The sequence below is a fragment of the Helicoverpa armigera genome, chromosome 15, assembly GCF_030705265.1.
Source record: "Helicoverpa armigera isolate CAAS_96S chromosome 15, ASM3070526v1, whole genome shotgun sequence".
Lineage (NCBI taxonomy): Eukaryota > Metazoa > Arthropoda > Insecta > Lepidoptera > Noctuidae > Helicoverpa > Helicoverpa armigera.
The window spans coordinates 1,452,105-1,477,857 of NC_087134.1; the positions used below are offsets into that span (position 1 = coordinate 1,452,105).

The 25,753-nt window shown below is 35.9% G+C and overlaps 2 protein-coding genes across 4 annotated transcripts in view; one reads left to right on the forward strand and one right to left on the reverse strand.

Annotated features, from left to right (window-relative positions):
- LOC110373981 (oxysterol-binding protein-related protein 9) overlaps window positions 1-25,753 on the reverse strand; it is an 84,559-nt gene that overhangs the window by 34,496 nt on the left and 24,310 nt on the right. The window contains exons 2-8 of one of the 3 annotated variants that reach the window (XM_064038099.1): window positions 17,043-17,171; window positions 16,547-16,726; window positions 15,673-15,750; window positions 15,194-15,244; window positions 14,957-15,026; window positions 13,289-13,387; window positions 12,627-12,732 (exon numbers count right to left, since the gene is read on the reverse strand). In XM_064038099.1, coding sequence (XP_063894169.1) covers window positions 12,627-12,732; window positions 13,289-13,387; window positions 14,957-15,026; window positions 15,194-15,244; window positions 15,673-15,750; window positions 16,547-16,726; window positions 17,043-17,171 — 713 coding nt within the window. Of the gene's footprint in view, window positions 1-12,626; window positions 12,733-13,288; window positions 13,388-14,956; window positions 15,027-15,193; window positions 15,245-15,672; window positions 15,751-16,142; window positions 16,274-16,351; window positions 16,469-16,546; window positions 16,727-17,042; window positions 17,172-25,753 lie in introns of those variants that run through there. The other 2 variants (XM_064038101.1, XM_064038100.1) reach the window with 2 other exon arrangements.
- The window catches only part of LOC135117859 (very long chain fatty acid elongase 7), a 31,105-nt gene continuing 22,918 nt past the window's right edge, over window positions 17,567-25,753 (forward strand). The window contains exons 1-2 of the mRNA XM_064038233.1: window positions 17,567-17,615; window positions 22,804-22,994. Coding sequence (XP_063894303.1) covers window positions 17,567-17,615; window positions 22,804-22,994 — 240 coding nt within the window. The remainder of the gene's footprint in view (window positions 17,616-22,803; window positions 22,995-25,753) is intronic.

Consider the following 25,753-nt stretch of genomic DNA (forward strand, 5'->3'; position numbering starts at 1 on the left):
ATACAGGTTCAAATTTTCATTTGTTTAAATATTTCGTTGTTATGTAGGTACCTCTCACTACTAAAGACAAGCGTCAATCTTGGTCTTATAAACTTGCAAAGTGACCTACTTCATTAGCTGAGAGAAGAATACACCACTGATCGACTCTCAAGTTTCTTTTACCTTAAGAAATACATATAGGCCCAGGTTATCACCTGGTCATCACCTGGGCCTATATGTATTTCTTAAGGTCAAATACGTCACCTTTCAGTACGAGGCAAGCCTTAGAAATACTTATTTACAAACTTAACAATGCAAACACGAATTCTAAAGGGTCAAAATACTGCGTCAATGTAACCAAACAAAGCATTTCTTTAGGGTATAATAGTCGGCCTACCCACTACCTGCACCTACCTAGCTGAATAAAATGGCTTTTGAAATGCCTACAATGCACTGAAAAGTTCGTGATGGTATTCATTAATTTACATCAACATAATTCATCAGAATTGTAGTAAACATAGGAATAAGTGAGAGTATGAGAAAATAGGGTGCCACTGAAGAAAAAAAAATTACATATTACGCGAGAAACTTAGAAAAGAGAGTTAAATAATTGAAATAAGCCTTAGTTCTACACTGTTAAAAAAATACAAACGCCCGAATTGAGGACCCCATCCTTTTTCAGTTTCAGTCGATAACAATTTTGCTTTGCTTGTGACTTACACAAAGTAGTAGTAGGTAAAGTAAAATACATAACAAAATCACAGGTACTATAACAAAACTGAAAGGGCAAAAGAAATAACGCGTGTTCCAAGTCCATGTTTACCAAATAAACAAAACCATTACAGCTACAATCAATATTCTATAACTGAGTGACCAAACTGAAACACGGTTGATCAATTAGTCTAGATTTGAACCTTTATTTAGAACGCTTTTAACACAATCAATAAGGTGGCATTGGTTTGAAATAGAAATTACATAATTGGACTGATATAGATAGATTATTATGTACTGAGATATTAACTTTATTCAATAATAAAATGTACACATATAAATAAATAAATGTAAACAAATGCCTAACGAGTGAAAAAAAATTGTGTTAAAAACATTTTTTTCCTTTACCTTATCATCGCTACTATTGATGTCCTCCTAGCCGATTATCGGCTACGGCGGCTGTTCTCATGTAAGGAGATTAGCCAACTGAGCAGGACATATTATAGGGCACAAGCATTTGCGCAGACACAGGTACACTCACTATTCCTTCACTCACATAATCCGACACGACCGGAGAGAGATCATCGATACTTACTAATATTGTGATCACACCACAAGCTGAATAGTATTGAACGCGATCATCTCAGACATTACTGCACTTGTTAGATAAATTATTTTAGCCCATTTATCGAGGAGGGACATATACTACTTTTATTGTGTGCGCGAAACGCGAGTGAAACCGCTCTCGGAAACAGGTAAAGTAACAACACACGTGTATGTGACAATTGACCTCAACTAAAGAAATCAAAATATTTGCCATGCTATTAGTAAACATATATTTTTATGCTATTGTTCTATTTTTAGCCGACTGCCGAAGGGTTATGATTGTATTCACCTAAGTTATGTGCAGATGAATCAGTGCTAGCTAAAATACTTGGCACTCGTTGGTTTGATGTTACTTGGTGATTTAAGTGAAAGATATTTGTGGAATGTATAAACAGTACCTACATATGATGAAGTTATTTTGTGGGACTAAAAAGCAATAGACATTATGCACGATTAAAAAAAAGGCCGTGTGCGAATCGGATTCACATAAGAAGGTTTCCGTACCATTTCTGTAAAACGGTCAAAAAGTAGTTTGCCGTATGAGGGTTTTAAGATCCTTCTTGATGTATATAACACCCAAAACAAAAATGTGAAAGACTGCCAAGTTCGATAATATGGGAATGCTTCGCCTATAAAAGAAGTGAGATCTGAATAAGTACCAAGTTCCATACACATACCTCAGTTAAAAATAGTTACTTTTTAATGATGTTACTTGGCAAGTTTTCATACACCTTGTTATAAACCTACTAAACGCAATGAATCAAGTATTTAATTTTCTATTAAAACTTGCCAAGTAATCATCTATAACATGACATAAAGTTCCGAACAGTGGGACACAAAGTTCCTCAGTGTGGGTGTAATTCATTCAAGCAGAAACTCTAGCACAGTTCAACATAAACCTTTTCTACAAGAATAATATTATATCGACTCGTACTTACATATTATAAGTTCACAGAATGTTAGCTTAGCTCTCCTTTGAGAGTTATTCGAGCGCACTGTGTAACACCTACGTCACAATAACAGAACCTTGAAAGTAACTGGGTTTGTTTTTACAAGAACTTAGGTAAAGTGAAAATGTCTAGTTTTACTTTTTCAGGTTTTAAATTGTAGTATTTTATTACTGATTTATGTAGCCTCTAAATCAGACAAGTTGAAGTCAAAATTGTTTATTGGAATTAGATTATCGAAATAATTTTATTCGTTTGTTGAAATTGATGAAATTAGAGTGGCACTTTTTCACGTCAAAATTAAAAAAAGGCACCCCAAAACGACCCACATTCACCACTTCCTTGTGTTATAGACAACTTATTTAAAACAATTAAGCCTTTGCCCCGAGAGAACTACTCCGTGCATCTGGATTGAGGTGAAGCAATCAGGTTTTTTTACAAAAAAAAAAACAGTCTTAGAAAAAAAAAGATTTTTTCAGTGGGTGTTACAGTTCCTCAAATACAAAGTATAGATTAGTGAAGATCTAAAGATAAGCTTAGACAAGATTCCTGAGAAAGTATTGTTCGAGAAACCAATTAGATTATTCTAGAAAGAGATTCTGTAGTGATCGAGTGTATTGTGGGATAGAATCATTATCCCAGATAACTAGACCATTTTCTTACACTCCACGTTTCTATACTATTCCCGTTTGTTCAGGGAATCAATTAAGAAGAAGGTGCGCGTTATTGTAGCGTGTTATTGGATGTTTTCTTACGTTTTCCTAAGGGTGCGTTTAAACTGAACAAAAATCCTCACTTTTTTAGAGTTATTTGTATCCGTTTAGGTGTAACGAAAACCGATTTGACCAATGGGAGGCAAGAAAACTGCTGGCTTATGGTTTGTTTATTGTTATAGTAAACAGGTGTAACTCACCAGAGAAAAACTAAAAAACTATATGCAAAATTATGTTTATATTAAAAGATTTTGAAACGAAAACAATGCTTGTCGCGCAAGAATGCTCTCTTTCCAGCTCGATTTCCTTGCTTGTTTAGTAATACCGCACTTTTACATAAGTAGGAAAAATATCCGTGTTAGTTGTGGGGCGGGTATGCACTCGGAACTCGGATGATAAGTACCTAAGGCGCTATATTGTATAAAGTATGTGGGCGGTGTTACTCCCACATTAGCAAATGGAGTAAGATTTTACTGCTTACTGAATAGTTGATGGCATGTTCCGTGAAAATTTATATAAGGCGAAATATCTTTGTGAAGAAATTAGAAATTAAAATCATGATTCTAACTACTTTTTGATTTTTGAGTACTTGGTTGAATCTAACTTCAAGTTTCCCTAGGCGAGAGAATTCGATATAGAATTATCCTACTAATATTATAAACGCGAAAGTTTGTATGTATGGATGTATCGATGTTTGTTACTCTTTCACGCAAAAACTACTGAATGGATTTTAATGAAACTTTACAATAATATAGCTTATACGTCAGAATAACACATAGGCTACAATTTGTAAACATATTGTTCGAAATACTAAACCTGATACAATATGTAATAATGATGAAAAAATAATACCATACCGTGGATAACTTAGAAAAGGGAGTCAGAAGTATGAAATTAGCCTTATTTCTAAACAGTAAAAAACAAACGTTTAAATTGAGAAGGTCTTCCTTTATTGGAAGTCAGCTGATAATTATTTTAGACTTATAAAAAGTTAAGGTAAAGTAAAATACATAACAAAAATCACAGCTACCAATACAACAAAAAAAATAATCTACAAGAAAAGGACTAACGCGTGTTCCAAACCCATGTTTACCGAATAAACAAAACCATTACAGCTACAATCAATATTCCATAACTGAGTGACCAAACTGAAACACAGTTGATCAATTAGTCTAGATTTGAACCTTTATTTAGAACGCTTTTAACACAATCAATAAGGTGGCATTGGTTTGAAATAGAAATTACATAATTGGACTGATACAGAAAGATTACTATGTTAACTTTTCTATACTAATATTATAAAGAGGAAAACTTTGTTTGTTTGTTTGATTGTAATGAATAGACTCAAAAACTACTGGACCGTTTTTAAAAATACTTTCACCATTCGAAAGCTACATTATCCTCGAGTAACATAGGCTATATTTTATCCCAGTACGGGCAGTAGTTACCACGGGACGAGGGTAAAACCGCGGGAAAACGGCTAGTATTCAATAAACAAATGTACACATATCTACATAAACAAACACCTACTGAGTGAAAAAAACATTTTTTTTTGTTTACCTGATCATCGATAAAATTGATGTCCTCCTAGCCGATTATCGGCTACGGCGGCTGTTCTCATGTGAGCAGATTAGCCAACTGCGCAGGGCATATTATAGGGCACAAGCATTTGCGGAGACACAGGTGCACTCACTATTCTTTCACTCTGATAGCCCGATGGGACGGCACTGTGACACGACCGGAGAGGTCATCGATACTAATATCACACCACAAGCTGAATAGTTTGTACGTTTGAACGCGATTATCTAAGACACTAAGTTACACTTGTTAGATAAATTATTTTAGCACCCGTTAGCCCATTTATCGAGGAGGGTCATACACTACTTTTATCTTGTGCACGGAACGCGGGTGAAACCGCTCGCGGCAACCAGTGGTCCTATAACTAGTCACTTGTGAATTCTACTGAATATTTATTATTTGAGCAATAGATAAACCAACATAAAGCAAAAATACGCGTGTATGTGACAATGAACCTCAACTAAAGAAATCAAAATATTTGCCAAGCTATTAGTAAACATATTTTTATGCTATTGTTCTATTTTTAGCCGACTGCCGAGAAGGGTTATGTTTGTATTCATTTAAGTTATGTGCAGATGAATCAGTGCTAGCTAGAATACTTGGCACTTGTAAGCGAAATGGAACTTCGTGATTCAAGAGAAAAATGTTTGAGGAATGTACAAACAGTATATAATTTTGTAGGATTAAAAAAGCCATAGACAGTACACGATAATCCCGATCAAGTGCGAGTTGTTATTCATAAAAAATCAACTTTCAGATTCATAAACATTGCTCTAGTAATTCTTTTAATAACTATTCTCATATTGTCCGTGCCAATACGAAATAAGCACATAACAATGTCTATTGTAGTCTATTTGTAGTCTTACAAATATCCAAAATTGTATCATAAATCGCGCAGACAATACTATGAACTACCATTAAGGTACCTATAAAAAGCTTTTATACATTACAGATTTATACACTTTCATTTTTTTGCTTTTTCAGCGACTGGTATTACAACGGTCAGCATTTCAGGTGGTCACGCGATTTTCAGGCTGAATTCTACCTAAACTGAAATGAAGATACGTAAACTAGTCGTGTCTAGGTCTATTTTAAGGTCTAGCCTATGTTTGTGGCTAAATATTTGGCTAATACTATACGCAAATAATTACAGTGTAAAATGAGGCTAGATTTTGTGTAGAGATGTAACGCTTTATACGAACCTAGTTTTTACTTGAAGACTAGTTTCCACCAGTAGTTTCAGCCGTTACCATGGCGTTGGATAAAAAGTAACCTATTTATCTACGATTTTGTTTGTTTGTACCCTAAAGGGTCCGAAATAATTTTTCGAATCGGTCCTAATCGAGCAATAGTTGAAGATAAACTATGTTAGTAGAGACAATTCCCAGGAGAAGGACCCAAAGTAAACAGACAAAAAAATGTAAATCTAATGTCTTCTTTGATTAAATAAAAATACTGACCTTTCACCCATACGACACAAAGTTCCTCACAGTGGGTGTAATTCATTCAAGCAGAAACTCTAGTTCAGTTCAACATAAACCTTTTCTACAAGAATAATATTATATCGACTCGCACTTACATAGTTTAGTTCACAGAATGTTAGTTTAGCTCTCCTTTGAGAGTTATTCGAGCGCACTGTGTAACACCTACGTCACAATAGCAGAACCTTGAAAGTAACTGGGTTTGTTTTTACAAAAACTTAGGTAACGTGAAAACGTTTAGTTTCAGTATTTCAGGTTTTAAAATCGTAGTTTAATAATACTGATTTATGTAGCCTCTAAATCAGACAAGTTGAAGTAAAAATTGTTTATTAAAAATTAGATTATCGAAATCATTTAATCATTAGTTGAAATAAGATTAGCATTTTTTCGCGTCAAAATTATAGACGTACAGCACCTCAAAACCTTCCCTTTCACCACTTCCTTGTGTTATAGACAATTTATTTAAAACAATTTAGCCTTTGTCCCGAGAGAGCTACTTCGTGCACCTGGATTGAATTGAAGCATTCAGCTTTTTTTCTCAGAAAAAAAAAAAATTTTGCAACTGGGTGTGACAGTTCCTCAAATACACGTATCTAAAGATAAGCTTAGAAAAGATTCCTGAGAAAGAATTGTTCAAGAAACCAATTAGATTATTCTAGAACGAGATTCTGTAGTGATCGAGTGTATTGTGGGATAGAATCATTAGCCCCGCTAACTAGACCATTTTCTTACACTCCACGTTTCTATACTATTCCCGTTTGTTCAGGGAATCAATTAAGAAGAAGGTGCGCGTTATTGTAGCGTGTTATTGGATGTTTTCTTACGTTTTCCTAGGGGTGCGTTTAAACTGAACAAAAATCCTCACTTTTTTTGGGTTATTCGTATCCATTTAGCTATACCGATATGGAGATATATGGAGGGGGCAAGAAAGCGGCTAGCTTCTGGTTTGGTTATCGTCACCCTTAGAGAGAGAGAACTGAGAATTAAGCATAAGTTTACATTAAAAGATTTTGAAACGAAAACAATGCTTGCCGCGCAAGAATGCTCTCTTTCTATCTCTATTTCCTTGTTTGTTTAGTATTAGCACTTTTACATAAGTAGGAAAAATAACCGTGTTCGTTGTGGGGCGGGTATGCACTCGGAACTCGGATGATAAGTACCTACGGCACTATATTGTCTAAAGTATGTGGGCGGTGTTACTCCCACATTAGCAAATGGAGTAAGATTTTACTGCTTACTGAATAGTTGATAGTATGTTCCCGGAAAACTTATAGTTAATGTAGATTTTAATTTATGAAGGAGCAATATATGAGTAAAGTTTCCCCAACGAATATATTGTAAGTATTGAGAATTTTAAGTACGTTGAATTTATCTATTTACATATATTTATCCGTAGCTTCAAGTATTTAACATTTTCCAAGAACTAGACTCATATAATGTAGTGCAAACACATAAAAAATATAACAATACAAGTTTTTCAGATTATTTTTCATTTTGCAAAATCTTTTTGTATTTTACCACCGTTGGTTTTTGTGGTTTACCATCTTTTTGTATTATGCGGTGTTTTTTAAGACTACTGAATTTACGTAACAAAGTGAGGCAACCTGAACTTTCAATATAAACAATTTATTAGCTTCTAGAATTATTCAAAGGGTCTGATCAGAGGCCTCTATATCATATTGGGCCGTGAGTAGAATAGTAATCAAAGGTATGTTTTAGTTAAATGGTCAATTAATATGTATGAAGCGTTCTGATTATTATCTGAAAGTATTGGCGAAAATCCTTACTAATATTATAAATGCGAAAGTAACTCTCTCTATCTGTCCGGTTTTAACGCCAGCACTACTGAACCCATTGTAATGAAATTTAATACACAGATAGTTTGGCCTATCATTTTTATCTGGTTGTGGGAAGTAGTTATTTCGGGACGCGGATGAAACCGCAGGAAACAAATAGTGTTGTTCTATAAGTGGTGCAAATGTTTCATAAATCAGTCAAAAAGTAGACAGAGACGCAGATTTAAATTATGATAAAATGTGCCAAAATTTCACTGACGTTCATTTCATCGATCATTCATAGCTCTAATTTTATTTATTTACTCATATACCTACGTATACATATAGTTAACGTCACATCGCAGTATTGTGCAAGCTAGGTAACCATTACGCGAATCTTCTCCAAATAAGAATAGGTATTCGCTAATCAATGGCCTATTGTTACTTAATCGACATAAGCGTAAGTCGTTTCTACGGGACGCGGTCGCAACCGCGGGAAAACAACTAGTCTAGTAAAAATACGAGTACTTATAAAACTGCAAGCAACGGTCACAACAGAGCATAAATCTCATCTGAACTTTGACACGAGTATAATGGAGTTGTAAGAAAAGGATGCTTTATACTTCAAACACGTACACGGAAATATCTCGGAAATAGTTCACTGGAGACCTTTTTAAAATCTACGACATTATATCTTGCATTTTTTTTTGCGAGAGGTTCCACCCGCTTCCCGAGAGAACTACTTCAAGCACCTGTATAAAAAGTAGCCTAAATGTTATTGACATATATGTTGTATTTCACAATATATTACTGTCGAGTTTCATCAAAATCTATTCGGTAGTTGTGCGTGAAAGAGGAAAAACATTCTCGAAAGCTTTCGCGTTTATATTTTTGTAGAATTACACGTACTATCGTACAGATAAAAGACTTTATATTGGCTACATAAATGCTCATAAAACGTCGCCATAACGACAAGGAATCTTCAGTTAAAAATAATTTGGATCGGTTCGTTAGTCCTATTCAATTAATTATTGTAGTAAGACAAATAAAATTAAGTATGGGGGTTACTATTCCAAAAGAATAAACTAGGTGCACATATCTATTGGCAATACGAATCGACCGCAAATCGTCACAGGCGGTTCACTGACCGATTATTTCAAGAGTTACCGCTGTCGTTTGACCTGAAAACGGCAATGTACGACTATCTTACCCCCGTAACCCGAATTCAGAGAATGTTAGCGGATAAGTATTGTGTCCTATTTATTTTATATGAATTGACTAGACCTAATACTTGGGTTTGAAACTCATTTTCCGCTTTGATCTACTGAAGAGGGATATGAAAGACATCTAATGTAATTTGCAGTAAAATGAGGATATGAATTGATATGATTTTACTAATATTAGTTGGTTGTATGTTCTATGTTTGAATGCGCAAATCTCAGGACTATTATGGCCTTACTACAAAAAGTTAAACACTTGTTTTACACTTATCTAAAAAAATTGTGGCTGCAAAATGAACCATATGTCAACGTCATAATTTGTCATTTTTTTAGACAAGTCTTAAACTGACGTTTAAAAGTTTTTGTGGTAAGGCGGTTTGTCTCTTTTGAAAAATTGTGTTAGCTATGGCTTTTTTATTTGGATGCATATCTAGTAGGTACTCACAGGACGAATGAATGTACGTTTCGTTACCGTTTCAAAATATATACATTTCCTTTTATGTTGTATGCGAGATGTTCCAGCAATTCGTTACAGCACTATTTGATGAAATATTTTATGTTCGACAGACAAGCGTTACTCAATCTTTGGTTGCCAAATAAAATTAAGGTCAAAACTATTTCACAAATACAAAACAAAATTATATGAAACTTCTAAATGGATGCAAGTAAGAATTAAGTAAACAACATTCGTCCTTTAATTAATATCAAGCATGACTGATTCAATATATCGCACTTGGCAGACATTTCATTCAACAAATATCACTATTACCCTCTGTACATTGTTTCACTGTTGTCCATAGACCTACCCCAACATAAACCATATTAACCCATCCATATCACAACACCACAAGCCTCAAATAATCACGTCAATCAATGACTCCACATTAGCATGCATGCATGCATACAATATGCATTGGTCTGCGCCGAAATTAGGTCACAGGTCGTGAACTTCGTGTTGCTAGGGAAACATGACGAGAATGTATTAAGGTTTCAATAATTCCAGTTTCAATAATCCCTTAATTTACCCAGGTCTCAAATAATCATGTCAATCAGTGCCGTCACCATATTAGCACGCATGCATACAATATGCATCGGACCGCACCGGAATTAGGTCACGGGTCGTCAACATACCCCGGGTCGTGAACTTTGTGTTAGTAGTTAAACATGACAAGAATTTATTAAGAAGGGTTTCAATAATTCCAGTTTCAATAATCCCTTAATTTACCACAGGGCTCAAATAATCACGTCAATCAACGCCGTCACCACATTAGCATGGAATCATGCATACAATATGCATCGGACTGCGCCGAAATTAGGTCGAAGGTCGTCGACACCCCGGGTCAACATCAACTTTGTGTTACTAGTGAAACATGACAAGAATTTATTAAAAAGGAGTTTCATTAACCCCTTAATTTATCTTGAGGAAACCTGGACTATAAAGTCTGAAATCACCAACCCGCATTGAGCAAGCGTAGTGATTAATGCTGAATCCTTCTCCATGTGAGAGGAGGCTTGTGCCCAGCAGTGGCACCATAAAAAGGCTGTAACGTCAACGTTAAATACCATAGATCTCAAATAATCACGTCAATCAACGCAGTCACCACATAAGCATGCATGCATGCATACAATATGCATTGGTCTGCGCCGAAATGAGGTCACGGGTCGTCGACACAACCCCGGGTCGTGAACTTCGTAGAAACATGACGAGAATTTATTAAGAAGGCTGTGTTGCTGTGGTGTAAATGGGTTATGTCATGAAGGATAAAAGGTTGTATTAAATTGTGGTTCTTTTTTTTCTAGCGGATATTTACAGAGTTTTGTCGCTGACATGCTTTAAAGTTCATTCGTTTAATTTTTCTTGGTCCTATAAATTGAAAATGGTCTTCTTATGTACCTATGTTTTGCAACTGATTTCTAATATTCTAAGATAATCCAATTGTTAAAATTAAATTTTTCGTAGGGTTATTATTTAAATCGTATAAATCATATATTTAAACATGTTTTATTTTTAATTAACAATATGTATCTTGTAATGCTTTCCTTGTGATCTTCGGTTTCTACTAAATTATGAGTGTGCCCTGTTAAATATTCAACAGTAAGAACTATGTTACGTACTTCGTGAACTATTTGAAAGGGTCTTTGCTATTTTAGCATACATTTCATAAAATTTGGTTAATTAACAATTCATTACTGAATGTTAGAGTGCTTAGAATCTAATTAGCAAGTCTAAACTAAACTTAGGTCATTAGACCACCGGTTATTTCACGCGAATACTAGCTTGGATACCTCTACCTACTTAGAAAATAACTTTAAGCTAACTTTTAAAACCCTTGGTAACAAATTCGCTCCACATTGATTTATAGCAATTTCGTTTAAAATACAAATCTCGAATGTATTTACTTAGACACATTATTGTAAAAATAAAGTTTGTTGCTACCGCCCGCGCCGTCAAAACAATAAAATGTCAGTTCTTATTAACAGACGAATACAGAAATGCTGCTTAATTTTACATGCTGCTTACAGCATTTCCTACCTAAATTAGTGCGACAAAAAAAAACTATTAAGTGGCATTAGATTATTTCACAGCTAAACACTTTTCCTGTATTAATTAAATAATTAACGTTTAAGCAAATCTCTTTCCAAATACCAGGCAACCCATAACTATAGACATAGTGAGACCAAAGTCTGCTTCAGTTGTGAATATTTTAAACCGCGACTCCAAACTTAGTAGCGATCGATAGCGCGAAATTATCCCGCGTTTGCTTACAGGCCAACTTTTAATGGTAGTGGTTGGTAACATCTGTTTAGAGCAAGAAGGTTCAATATACATAATGTGAACTCGTTAACATTAGGTAGGTAGAGGATGTAAAAATGTTAAACTTATTTCGACTTCACGTTTTTGAATTCTTTAAGTTTTTATTACATAAGTAAATAGTGAAGATGAAACAGTTAACTGGTATCCTGAAATAAAGACTGCTGTCATGATCTTAAAATAATTTCCGGATAGCAGAAGAATGACGTTAAGGAATCAAGCTTCTTTCTATTCAGTTACTAGACATTTAGCTGAAAATATTATCGTAAAAGTATGCACAATAGCCATAGCTTAAAACGAACCATGAACTTACCTTGCACTGGAACAGAAAAAAAATAACGCTGAAAAATACAAGGACGATGTGGCTCCAAGATCCGTCATCGTCATCATCTGCCTAGCCTTTTCACAACTAAGTAAAGGTCGACTTCCAATCTATCCGGATGTGTCAGTGTTTTACAAGGAGCGACTGCCTGTCTGACCTCCTCAACCCAGGTACCCGGGCAACCCGATATCTTGGTAAGATGAAGACTCAAAAAGTATTTATACAAGAAGGTCCTTTTGAAATGCTAAACATAAATAAATACGTGTTTCGTAACTCAAGATTTGTTTCTAAATTGGTCACTGTGGCGCTGTCAATTTTGTTTCCGATTTTAAATCTGTCATTCCAAATGCCAATCATTTTTGTACCTCCGTTTCTCCTGGACAGTGAACCGTTGTTAAACTTTATCGGTATCTTTTAATTACTTTTTCTGAGGTCCCGTTCCCGGTCAATAGATAGAATAGTATAGCTCGTGTATTACTGACCTGGGTCCCGGCAGCACGGCTCCGGCCGGTTCGTCATCGGCGTCGAAGAAATCGTCTTCGCCTTCTGATGATGAGTACGAAGTGTCCGGCACTAGCAGTGACATAGCTAAGCAAATGGAAAAGGACATTATTAGTTTACCCAGTTCCATATACTTATCTGTTGATTTACTCACTAGAGATAGGGTTTTAACGTTACTTATGTGGGGCTTATGTCAAAATTCTATCTCTAATAAGCAAATCTAGACATAGAATATTGGGAACGTCCATTATTGGACAAATGCTAAGTTTGGGTACTTTTGACATTTCACGTATTGTATGTTTGATCTTTTATGTGTTTGGCAATGTAGCTCTTGAACGGTTGAACCGATTTGAGCTTTTAAAATGAAAGTTCTTGTTCCAGCGGTAGTTTAGGTAAGCAAAGTCGTTTGAAAATTATTTTTTTTTCCAGTAAAGTGGCCTGATTATTTGGTGAAGCAATTGTACGATATTATTATCGATTTAGTAGACTAGTCTTCGCGGTCGATGCAGTTTCACATCGGAAGGATTCAAATTATTCTTATTCACATACTGTTGTTGCCAATTTATTATATTGGAGCCGGTGTATCGTTAAAATATACAAACGTACACTGTATTAGTAAACAAAGTAGGGCTAAGCAACTTACGTGGGGCATCGAGATGTTCGAGCGGCGGCAGCGGATGCGTCGGCGTGGCGAGCTCGCGACACTCCGCGCCCATCTCCACTCGCGGGGATAATTCCGCATCTTACAAACAAATACATACTCTATAATAAAATCTCTTACAAAGAAATATTTGACAAACAGAAACCATATAATAGTTTAGCTTCCGAGTACATATAAGGGCCACACTCATCCAGAGCTGAGCGGAGATGCCCTCAGGTTATTTTTGCAGGCCGCCATTGAATTTTGAAAAAAACTGTACTATCACTATTTCCTCGCTCTAGTAATCCTCAAGGAAGGCAATCAGAAACCGACGAGAGAGACCAGGCGCCAATGATGACAGGGGGAGTGGTAGATTAAAGTCGCGATAAGTGAAATTTTGGATCTGTACAGTACTATGACATGGGTGTCATTGCAAGAATGCTCTTTAGCTATCTAATATATTTTTGTGTAAAACATCGTTTTTTTCTAATACGGTGTTGTTTTGTGTTAAGCTTTGGTTTCCTAGGGAAGCGGTGCAGTCATATAGCGGCCGTAATACAGCGGTGAATGACGTCACTAGAACGTTGTCTATGTAAACGAAATGGAGCGGTTTCCTAGAGAGCGGTAACGTACACCGTAACTTTAAAAAGCGGTGCCCGCATTTGCATGACGGCCGTCTTGTCGGTGTCAGATGGTTTGGTGAACGTTTTATTGAAAGCGGTGAAGCTTTTTTAATCCGTATTAGTGTTTTTTTTTCAAAAAGTCAACTAAAACAGAATTGGTGTCGTGAAATTTGAGATATATTAAATAAAACAGGTTAGTAAGTATAATACAACTAACAAAAAGTTTATGACGGTGTGTTAAAACGGCCGTGGAACTTTCCACATGTCATCACCGTAAAGACGACCGTCTATTTTCGTCTGTATTACGGCCGCTATATGACGGCACCGCTATCCTAGGAAACCCAAGCTTTAGTTTAGCAAACTTTGTTCTCTTTTTGCTTTATAAATAAAAGTTCTAGCAAAATATAAATGATTTTATTCAGACGGTGTCCATTTATGGATGTCAGCTTTTTCTATGTTGACTTGTGCACGTTGTTGAATTAAACGAAATGTTTGTGTATTATATTCAATACATTCTCTATATATTCATTAATCTACATGTAATTTAACGAACATGCAACATCAAACTTTATACCTAGGTCAATTGTGCACATTTTTTTCTGGTCTACTTTAGCAAACGGTAACCATTTGTGTGTGAAATGTCTGCGTTATAGCAATGCATTTGTGCAGACGCATATGTTCGCGAACAAATGTGCAAGAACAATTTTGGTGGAATATCGTGTATGTGTATCCGAGTATTTAAGAATATTTATTATAATTCTTTTAAAAAAAGAGTCCAATTTTTGGAACGAGCAACTATTGTGATTTTTCTTCTTTTGCATACATAATAAAACGTGCATTTTATTTACAGTGATCACTCATTTTATGATTTAGACAAATAACTAATCATCACGTTATTACTATGAAATATTAATTTGTGTGTATTGTGTAGGTAATTTATAATGCAGTGATCGTATGTTTGATACTAGTGAATGAAGGTCTAACAGACTTCGTTTATAGCATTCTCTTACAGATTGCAATCGTGAAATGTTAAAAAGATCTCAAATACCTTGTTTGATATGTGTTTGTGAAGGATTTGTAGGTCCCTGATATACTCCGTTAACTGGATTAACTGTGTTCTGCAAGAAAACAATCATTTCATTTAGTTAATATCATGAATAATGTACGATATGTTGTGTGCATGTTTATTTTAACCTCGATAATAGATCTAAGTGTAAATATTAATTTAAATTGTGTGATTTATGGGTTTTATATATTTTTTGGTAAATAGTAGATTTATGCTTACCTTAGCTATTTGTAGCAGCACAATGGAATGTTTTATGTTGTCCAACATGACCTGTTAAAACAAAAAAACATTAGAACTTACAATTTGAGGCCAATTGAAAAGCCTTATTGTATGAGAGCATCAAGTTGAATATTGTTCTAACTAACTGGGCTGCCCGGGTAGCTGGCTTGTTTAGGTCAGATAGGCATTCGCTCCCTGTAGAACACTGGCACTTAGTTGCATCCTGTTAGACTAGAAGCTGACCTCAATATAGTTGGGAAAAGTCTAGGCGGATGATGTTTCTACGTTAATATTTAGGGATTTCTCAGGTGACTATGAGTGCAGTTTTCAATTTCAATTTATGAGTTTGGAAACACTTCTTTATGGTCTTCGATATAAAGAATACTTTAAAGTGTATAATCAGAGTCTTTTTGCTGTTTTATGCTTTTATAACAACGCAGTATTAATCTAATCAAATGGATAGGTATAGGTTTACTTACATTGGAATGATCTAGAATAACTTGTCCTTTGCTCTTCTCGTGCGGATCACCTAGCTCCGACACACGAACGCTCATTTTCTGAAACAAAAACCGAAAACTGTTATAAAATATTTCCACAGAGTATCATATACTTAGTTAAATATATGTAATAGTAAATAGTAGTTATACAACTTACAAACTACTGTGTTTTTCATCATGTAACCTTTTTAGGTGCTAGTAACTGCTTCACAGAAAAAAAAGCAGATATTTTGAGAAGAAGAGCCCATCTTCTTTTTCACTCTCTTACTTATGTATATTCATGTACGTACCCTACTTCAATAGAAAAACTTCGCAGAAACGAACTCCGCGGTTGCGGTCGCCATATCTGGTGCCGCGGGGCTGGCATACAGCGCGACCATCGCTCTCGGCGACCATGCCTTGATATAGTGCCCTACCTCGAACCTATATTTATCATTTTGAGGGAAACTTACAGAAACGAGCTCAATCATGATCTGCAGATAAGCGTCGGCCTCCGATATTCTGCGCTCAAGGTCGCCGTGTCGGTGCCGCGGGGCTGGCATACAGCGCGACCATCGCTCTCGGCAACCATGCCTTGATATAGAGTCTTATCCTTTCCTTTTATGTATCGAACTTATCCTTTAATTTGCTCAATAATAAACTATTTTAATAGGAAACTTACAGAAACCAGCTCAATCATGATCTGCAGATATGCATCGGCCTCCGATATTCTGCGTTCAAGGTCGCCGTGTCGGTGCCGCGGGGCTGGCATACAGCGCGACCATCGCTCCCGGCGACCACGCCTTGATGCGGTGTCTTATCCCGAACTTATACGTTCATTTTACTTACTTATAAACTATTTTAGTAGAAAACTTACAGAAACCAGCTCAATCATGATCTGCAGATAAGCATCGGCCTCCGATATTCTGCGCTCGAGGTCGCCATGTCGGTGTCTTGGGGCTGGCATACAGCGCGACCATCGCTCGCGGCGACCATGCCTCGATATGGTGTCTTCTAACGCGCGGACCCATCGTTCTCTTTCTGAACCGTCTCGGGCCTGGAAGTGGTGAAGAAATTTACATTAGTAAATATATTTAATTTTGCAATGGCAAAGAGGAATATGAAATTGGGTTTTACTCATTTTAGAAATGTCTTCTGGGTAAATGCGGATGTTATACGGACTGGTCATATAAAGGACCATTTTTATTCTGTGTGTTTTGTAACTGCACTTAATAAAATTGTAAACGTTAAATAATTTATTTGTTTGTTTATTCATTTCGTACACCTAGGGTTCATCAATTAACAACTATAGTTTTCTATCTCAGAAAATCGAACCATGAACACCAAAAATAAAGTTTAATTTCGATAATTACCTGGAAGTGGAACGTCTTGTGGTCTACGGTGATGGTGAAGGTTGAATCATCTTCATCATCGATGCCTATGACCGCTGCCCTGAGTCGCACGCAGCCTCTTCGAACACCGCGCGTCATTTTCTCCTTGGACTGAAATTATAGAAAATAGTAATTAGATTTCAATAAACCATGGGCATTCTTTTTATAATTAATTCAATCAGTATGTAATATATTCTGGAACGTCATATTTTATTTTTTCAGTTCATCTAAATTATATGTGGTTTGGAGATAAATAACCTAGTTTCTTATTTGCTATGCTAATCCACCCTCTGACCAGTTTCCTTAACTATACATTATGTACAACGCCATAAAGTAATTAGTTGTAAGTTGACCTAAGTGTAAGATTTTATTCACAACAACCTTTAACCGTCCAAGTCATTGCACTTAACATAAAATATTCTAATGATTTCAGTACATTTTCAATGCAGGTTCAAAATCCTTTACAGTTTCAAGTTTCACACAGTGCAGTGTTACCAGTTGCAAAAATGGATGCAATACAACGGGCTTACAATATAGTGTTTTACGAAAGAGCAGGTAATAAAATAAACATAATTACGATAGTAATGTTTAAATGTTATGAAATTTTATGTGCTGTGATGCAAAAACTAAGTGCAACGATCGGTTAGACTGTAGTCGGGATTTTGAGATCAGTAAACAGTTTTGGTTTTAAATTCCAAACTCAAAGTTAAATTGTGGTTGAATTTGAAAAGACCAGCTTCTTTTTAAGTTTCCTTAGTTAGTTAGTAAGTTAGTTAGTTAGTAAGAAAGTTTCCTTACCTTACCATGGTTTTCGCAAGAGAAATCCAAATAAACAAGACGATGGTATTTTTAAATAGCTTTTTGAACCATTTAAACCCCCATAACCCCATAACCCTCTTTTCGTGACGTTATAACACAGACATAATGAGCGACATTCCGAAACCCAACGATGTTATGGGGGAAATCTGTCATTTCGCCAAACGGCTCGACATTTTATAAATGCCAGAGTTATAAACGTTTTTAAACGACTTCCAAAACTGTTAACCTTTGGAAGCCAGTAGCCGTGATTATGTGTATGCTTTTTGGACTTGGCGGCAAATAAAACAGAATCTATCGTATCACATAAACTTTTAAACGTCTGTTGAACACTTGTCTAACAAAATACAGATTATGTCGTTGAAATAAGATCCGCTTTGCAGCCACATTTTTTAGACAAGTGTTCAACAGATGTTTAAGTTTTTGTTGTAAGGCAAAATGTCTTTATTTTGGTGATCATTCACACATAGCTTAAGACATTTATTAGGTTCCAAAGCAAAACCTTATTTACTTTAGACTCTAAATTATAACACACACGAGCTAGACTGGTTTCTATTATGTAACAACATAAGTGGTAATATTCAAATGTACGACAGCGCGGTTAATCAACCGCACTAAGCCTTGCTGACTAGCTAATCTTTGTCACCAAGACCCGAAATTTTCTTACATATTTTATGCCGATACAAAGAAGAAGCCTTTTCAAGGAAGTTTTAGTCCAATTACTATGTCACCGGGCTCAATAAAGGAGTATAATAGCGTGAAAACTTTCCATGTCTATCTAGTCATGATTAAATGATAATGATTAAACGATTAAACATCACATGAAATAAAATACTGCATAATGAGGAACAGAAAATCCAGTAAGTACTGGATGAAAAGACAAGATTAAAGCAAGAAAAGTCGAGGGGATTCGTTTCACTTTCAAGTAGGATTGCTGTAAAACAGGATATCAATGAAGGTGTAACGTTGTACTTTGCTAGCTTTAAGAATAGGTTAGAAATTAAATAAAGTAGAAATATTTACAATACAATTATTCTAAAATTAATAAAACACCTAAATTAAACTAAACTAAATATAATAAAAAATTATAATATATTAAAATTAACATAATTCATATACGGAACCCAATATTAATTATTTACACAAAGGTCCTCGTAACTATTGCGCCTACGCATCTCTAAACTGTTTCTGGTTTCGCCGCGCGCGACGGTGGTGCCTCGAGTGCATTCGGGCCGGAGACGCGGCAGACCACCAAATTGCATCAGACGTGACGGCTGTGTCACACGTTTTTTTTTACTTGACCTTCAAGTATTGCGTACCTGCCTAATTTCTACTTATTTGTGCTAGACAAATTCTAATCGGAAATCCCGCTGGGGTAAGTTTCCATGCATTGCTTAACTTCTATTGTAAGGTGTTCTTCTTGCTAAATTTCTATCTAAAGCAGCTGTTCTTAGTTCACTTTGTTTGCTGGGACACTGTGACCTTTGGACCCGGCAACGTGGCCCAAGCTCTGCTAATGCTAGCCTTGTCTCTGCGCTTCCAGGATTTTTCTACGGAGGATTTTCTGCGGAGGATTTTCTACGTTGGATATTCTACGTTCTTCTTTAAACCCTCGCTACGCAATCTTTCTACCTGGCGGCGAGTGAAAGACCAGACCTGATCCTGTCTGGAACTACCTGGGTCCTGCTGAAGACTTGGCAGTGCAACCTGGCAAGGAGCTGGGCCGTCGTTGGAGCTACCCCACGGTTCAGGCCAGTGTTCCCAGTGTACCTTCTACCTCAAGATCTATTCGTGATTAGGGCAACAGAAGTTGGCTTAAATAAAGTCTCAATTTCTACCAAATTGTGTACTTTATTTGGACCCCTACCTACCTACCTGTCGGCCAGCCGGACTACCAGGCTACCAGCGTCCGCAAAGGGTTTAAATCAATGTCTTTGGCGCATTTAGCTCCTGTTACCGAAAAATAAGGAGTTGCCGCTAGAAACAGTCCATGCAGTTCCATAGCATTCTATTCTACTCTATCAGTCTGTTTACCGATATGTATCATTTCATTAAGGCTACAGATCCGATTTATTACAATTACATTTAAACCAAACATAATATACTCCCCTTTAACATTACGTGGCATACTCATTAATTCGTTGGAGTTAACAGTATACAATTAGTCTTCTGTAACGTATTTGTGGTTCTCAAGACTACCGTGTTAGAGAGAATTAGTCAAGATCTTAAGATGGCAAAATAAACTAAATGGAACATGTGTTTGTAGCGAATTGCTGAAACTAGGAAATGTACAATCACGTATTGTTTGGTGCTTTGTGCTTTTACTTAACTACTAACTGCTGTGTTAGTGTGTTTAGATGGCTTTGTTTTTTATAAGTAGGTAATATTGATTTAAAAAAAAATCAAGGGCCAGTCAATGTACAACTTATGATTATTTATTAAATAACCTTATCTAACATAGATCTTTAGATCTTATTCAGCTTTTCATATCTAGTACAGCTTCAATGACACACTTCCATCAAGATACTAAATTGGCATACATTAAAATTGGCCTCACTTTTAAAAACAAAAAAAGAACATTTCTAGGTCTTACAAATCACGATATAGTCCAGTACAATAATATCAAATTGATAGCGAATTAGACCCCAAGACGGCAACAAAGATAGACAGAACAACATTATATCATTAGTATCCTTTCACCTAAGTTACCGTGGTGTTGCAAAATCACGTTGAATATGATTTAATATTTCTTTGTTGTGCCTGATGCAACGGTAACGGACGGTGGAGATTAATTTATGCCGATACTAATAGTATAGGGAGTAAATCGTGCGTCTGCGCTTCGACTGTAACGGAGTTCCGTGTGGTGATAAAGATAGGACCGTTTGATTTTGATGTAAAAACTATGTAATATAAGTAATGGGCTGCTGGAATTCCAGTATACGAAACTTAGACTGGCAACGGCAACAGAAATACAATTGAGTCGTGCTCTGGTTTTTTTTCAAAGTACCTCTTGTGTCACCTATGGTGTCAACAGCCGCGACTTCGCCAACATTGAGCTTTTTTACGGTAACAAAAAATTAGGGATGATTGTGTTAAGCAAAAAACTTGACAGAAAATGGTTATATTGACACATTAATAGACAACGACATTATAAGGTTAACTAATAAAGAATTAATTAACAAATAATATAAAAGTATCTTAAAAGAATTACATTTTACGAAACGCAAAAATTGCGCTTAGTGAAAACAATTAGACATTAAAAACTAGAAACGCTAAGACTTCATAATCACTTGAACTAACTGCGGAACCACTGCACTTAGCAGTTGATATAATAAAGATGCAATTTGCAGCATTACGAAATCTGGGTCAGTCAGACTGAAGTGTACGTTTGGTTGAAAAGTGAAATACTTCTTCATAAAGTTGCTGATGTATTTCATAGATTAAATTGTTTAGCTTCTTCCTAGATATTATGGACAGTTTAATTATTGGGTGTAAAATAACAATGGAGTATTAGCTGAAATTACAGCGGAAGTATAATAAGAGACACTAGTAGAAGACCCAAATATTGGTGCCACATCATGACCCCTTAAGTGGCCCTTTAAAATGTTATCCCAGATATTTTTCCATTCCTACCACTTTCGTAGCATGTCACTGGAGACTTTACAGTTTCCCTAGAAACCAATCTGAAACATTTCAAGTGCCTCAATAAGTACTTGCATCATAATGCATTTGTAATAGCGTCCGTATCTTTCAAACCGGAACAGATGCTTGGCAGCAGAATCGTGAATGATGGTAGCACTTTCGTGAACAAGCTTCCTCATGAAGCACTTTTCATACATGTGTTGCTGGGGAGTTTGTTGAGCCATTTCTTCTTCCCACTAAACCACATAAGCACTATAAGCAGTGTTGAAGTTTGGGCTGGCAGTCTTATGTAATTTTGACATTCGATGTTTTTTTTAGCCTACTTTGAATAAATGCTTTTTGATTTAGCAATCAACCAAAATAAAAAAATCAAAATCAAAAGTAATTTATTCAAAGTAGGCTGAAAATCAGCACTTTTTGAACGTCAAATTTACAAAAGACAGCCCCCAAAACGCCCGCCCTTCCTATGTGTTTTTGCTGGGAAGAAGTGGTGGAACAAACTCCCCAGCAACAATTACAACTTAGAAGAGACAAATTATATTCTAGAGAAATTCCAAAATGGTATAATATAATAGGTACAACTATCATAAAGCAACAAAATTGTATAAGACCTAATTTAGACAATAGTTCCATTATACTATATTATGGAGAGCCTGAGAATACATGTAAAAGCCTCCGTGACATTGTGACAGGAAGTTAAAAATAGTCAACACAAATAGATAGATTTTAATATTATGATATGTGGTAAAAATAGCACACCCTGCATTACGTAGGAGAGGGTCAGGGAAAAGAGGGCTATGGATTACGTTAATTGCTGGAAAGCAAATGTAGAAATAGACGGCATTATGATGGACTATGTTAAATAAAACTATTGTATAAATATTGCTTGTTGAGAGACTTGACAAAAGCTTTCGACTCTATACATCATCATCATCTTCCTGCCCTGTTCCCAAGTCATTTGGGTCGGCGCAACATGTCTTATTCTTCCATACCTCTCTGTCAGACGTCATACTTACATCCACTCCCTTCTGCTTCATGTCCTCTTTCAGGCAATCAATCCATCTTTTCCTCGGTCTACCTCTGCCTCTCCATCCTTCCACATTCATACTTAGCACACTCTTTGTAGCATGCGTTTCGACTCTATACATAGTAACATTAAAAATTATCCCTTTACCGACAGAGAATTTGCTTCAATCTGAGAATTAGTCGATATTATGGCACCCAAAAATGGCAATCAATTAGCATTAAGATATGATGACGATCCCCAAACTTTCTTTCTTCCCAGATCACCGCGTGAAAGACTGGACGCTGATGACATCACCGAAGCCGCTGGCCGCCATCATAGCCACGTACCTGATCACCATCAAGCTGATACTACCAGCTTACATGAAGAACAGGAGACCATATGAACTGAGGAGTATCATTAAGTGGTATAACGTGGTGCAGATTGTGGCAAACGCTTTTGCGACTTGGGGGGTGAGTTTTGGACCTTATTGCAATAGATGTATGGTCTTATTTAGAGGGATAAGGTCATTATCATATAGATATATAACCTGAGAGTCCTTTTAGCTAAATACTTGTGTAGTCATTAGTTTCAAAAAGTTTGAAATGCCCGTCAAAATAGGTTTTATTATTTAGATGTCTCCAATTAGAATGAAATTCAACCTCAATTCACATTAAATTTAAACTCCAGACAAATGCTTAGTTGTCATTCTACCATGTAAGATGAGCAGACATTTAATGAATAAGCACTTACCGCTGATTGGTTAACGTTCATTCCTAAGTGTTTATGTGAAATCCATGCATGTTATTAACCTCGGGTTTCCCCTATGGGATTGTCTGCATATCTCAATGTTTCCTATCGTCAGAGGCGAGTAATCCGACTAATGGATATACACCTATATACATACGTTTCTATATGTATTTATGTACCTTCATACGAGCCTAAAAGCCTGGTGTACGCATAAAATAACGTTGTAATGTTATTGGCTTGTGTGAAAGACGATATGGCTAGAAATGGTATGAATACTAAGATGAACGTTGATAGAAATATATGGATAGTACTGATCCATTCCGTAAATAGTGATAAGGGCAAAAAACCTTGCCTTTGGATCCTTTATTTCGAATATCCTTTTGGTGTTGAAACGTATCTGAAAGTCTTCTGGATTTAGCTATAATTGAGTTTACCTATAAGTCTTTAAGTTCAAATCATAGTTATTATACTAATTTACAACTAATCTGGAAGTTCTACTAATTACGAGTCCGTGCTAAGCCCTACGGTGCCAAAGAGAAATGTCAAAACTGATTAAAAGTTTCAGCACTGTATCATCGAATATACTCCCACAAGCAACGCTAGGACGACAAAAAAGTTATGTCATATTTGGATTCGCTTTTAGATTTGACCAAATCCTATACAAATTCACTATTAATATACGAGTATATCTTTTTATGTAAGTTCAACTCAGTCGTGCGCGCGGCCTTATGTGTGGGTAACCCTTGTACATATTCAGTGACTTTGTGTGCGTGACAAGAGGTACAGTCGGGTACAATACAGTTATTTAGGGGTGTTTAAAGAAAAACAGTTATTACGTAATTTTATGTTTATTTATTTATAATGATTATGAATCGCTACTTGAAAAATCAAATGATGAATTTTCGGATTCGCTACTCTCCAAGGTGAAATTATAAATTCTGACTCCATGTCAATTATTCTTCTTTTTTCTTTTGTACATGTCGACAAGTAGGTATTACCCCACATCCCTTCATCAATTTGACTTAAACGTTCATTTATGAGTGTCATTACTTCCGTCTTATTTTGGTCGACATTGTGCGAAGCAATAATTTTTTTATAAATTCCCCACACATTTTGTTTACATTATTATACTAGATTATACCTCTTTTTACATTCTTAGTCCCCACTTTTATTTATTGTCCGCGTACCCCGAGCTAGAAAATATGTAAGGAGTATTTAATTCTTAGATACTGTAATTGTCAATTTGAAAAGACGTATGAGAAAATAATGAAAAACTATATTTAATAATAAAAAGCTTTGAATGTTGTTTCATTTTTTTTTTCACCTGACTCCTTAATAATTTCTCCGTGAATACCTAACTAGTATTTTCGTAAACGACTGTACCCATCACAAAAAGCGATAAGAACACGTCATGCTCGGACGACGTCACTGTCACACAAAAGAAAGTTGTATATTTACAAGCCGACGCACACATAGGGCCGCGCGCAAATCTGAGTTGAACTATCTATACAATGATTGACTCTTAAATTGTACAAAACAAAACATTGCCACATTTCATCTCCCATTACCTCAAAATAATTTCGTTATTAGACCCCCAACAGAAACTCAATAAGTCAAAAAAATCACGCAATTTACAAATTCAACGTGTGAAAGCGACCGGTAGCAGACACACACATACCTAGTTTACGTACATATAGCAAATTACTCATACATGTGTGTCACTCCGGATGTTCCCGCGTCGTCCGCGTTACGTGCGGGTCACGCAGTGTCAATTTGATCAATTCCATACCGCCCAGTGGGTGTAGGGTGTCCATACAAACGTATTTCAAACGACTGTTTACTCTTTGTTGGCTAAAAAAGGAAAATTCAATTGTGTGTCAATCAAGCAACTAAGTGGATTTTACCAGTACAATTTGTTTATACTGTGGTAAAGTTAAATTGGGAAAATTTTGACTTTTCATTTGTTTTATTATTGCGTTTTATTTTAAGGTTCCCTTTGAATTTTAGATCTGTGTGCAAAATGAAGGCAGTTTATTCGCTGTCGACATGGTAAATAATGTCATCTAGAAGCTCGTTAACCTAATTAGTCGAAGTATTGGACTAGTCGATATTATTAGAAGTGACTGACACAAAGCAAAACAAAAACATTACTAGTAGCCAAAAATTACTACGAAAACGAACGAGACAGTTCTTGTTCGCCTCACTCCTTCCTTCAGATCTTGTAGCCTAAATTCTAAGTCCTACGTTTTCAAGATTCATGGTGACAATAGCATGTTGGCATGACAATCAGAATGCAGTGATTGATAATGATTGTATGATACAATACTATCATGACTCCCAGACGTTTGTCGTCTACCTAAACATGTTTATTCCATTCCACTTTATTGCATTCGTGACAACGTAATGTAGTTTTGAATGTAGGTACTGTATTTTTAGATAGTTTTGGTTATATTGGGTGAATAATGTTAGAAATATGGTGAAG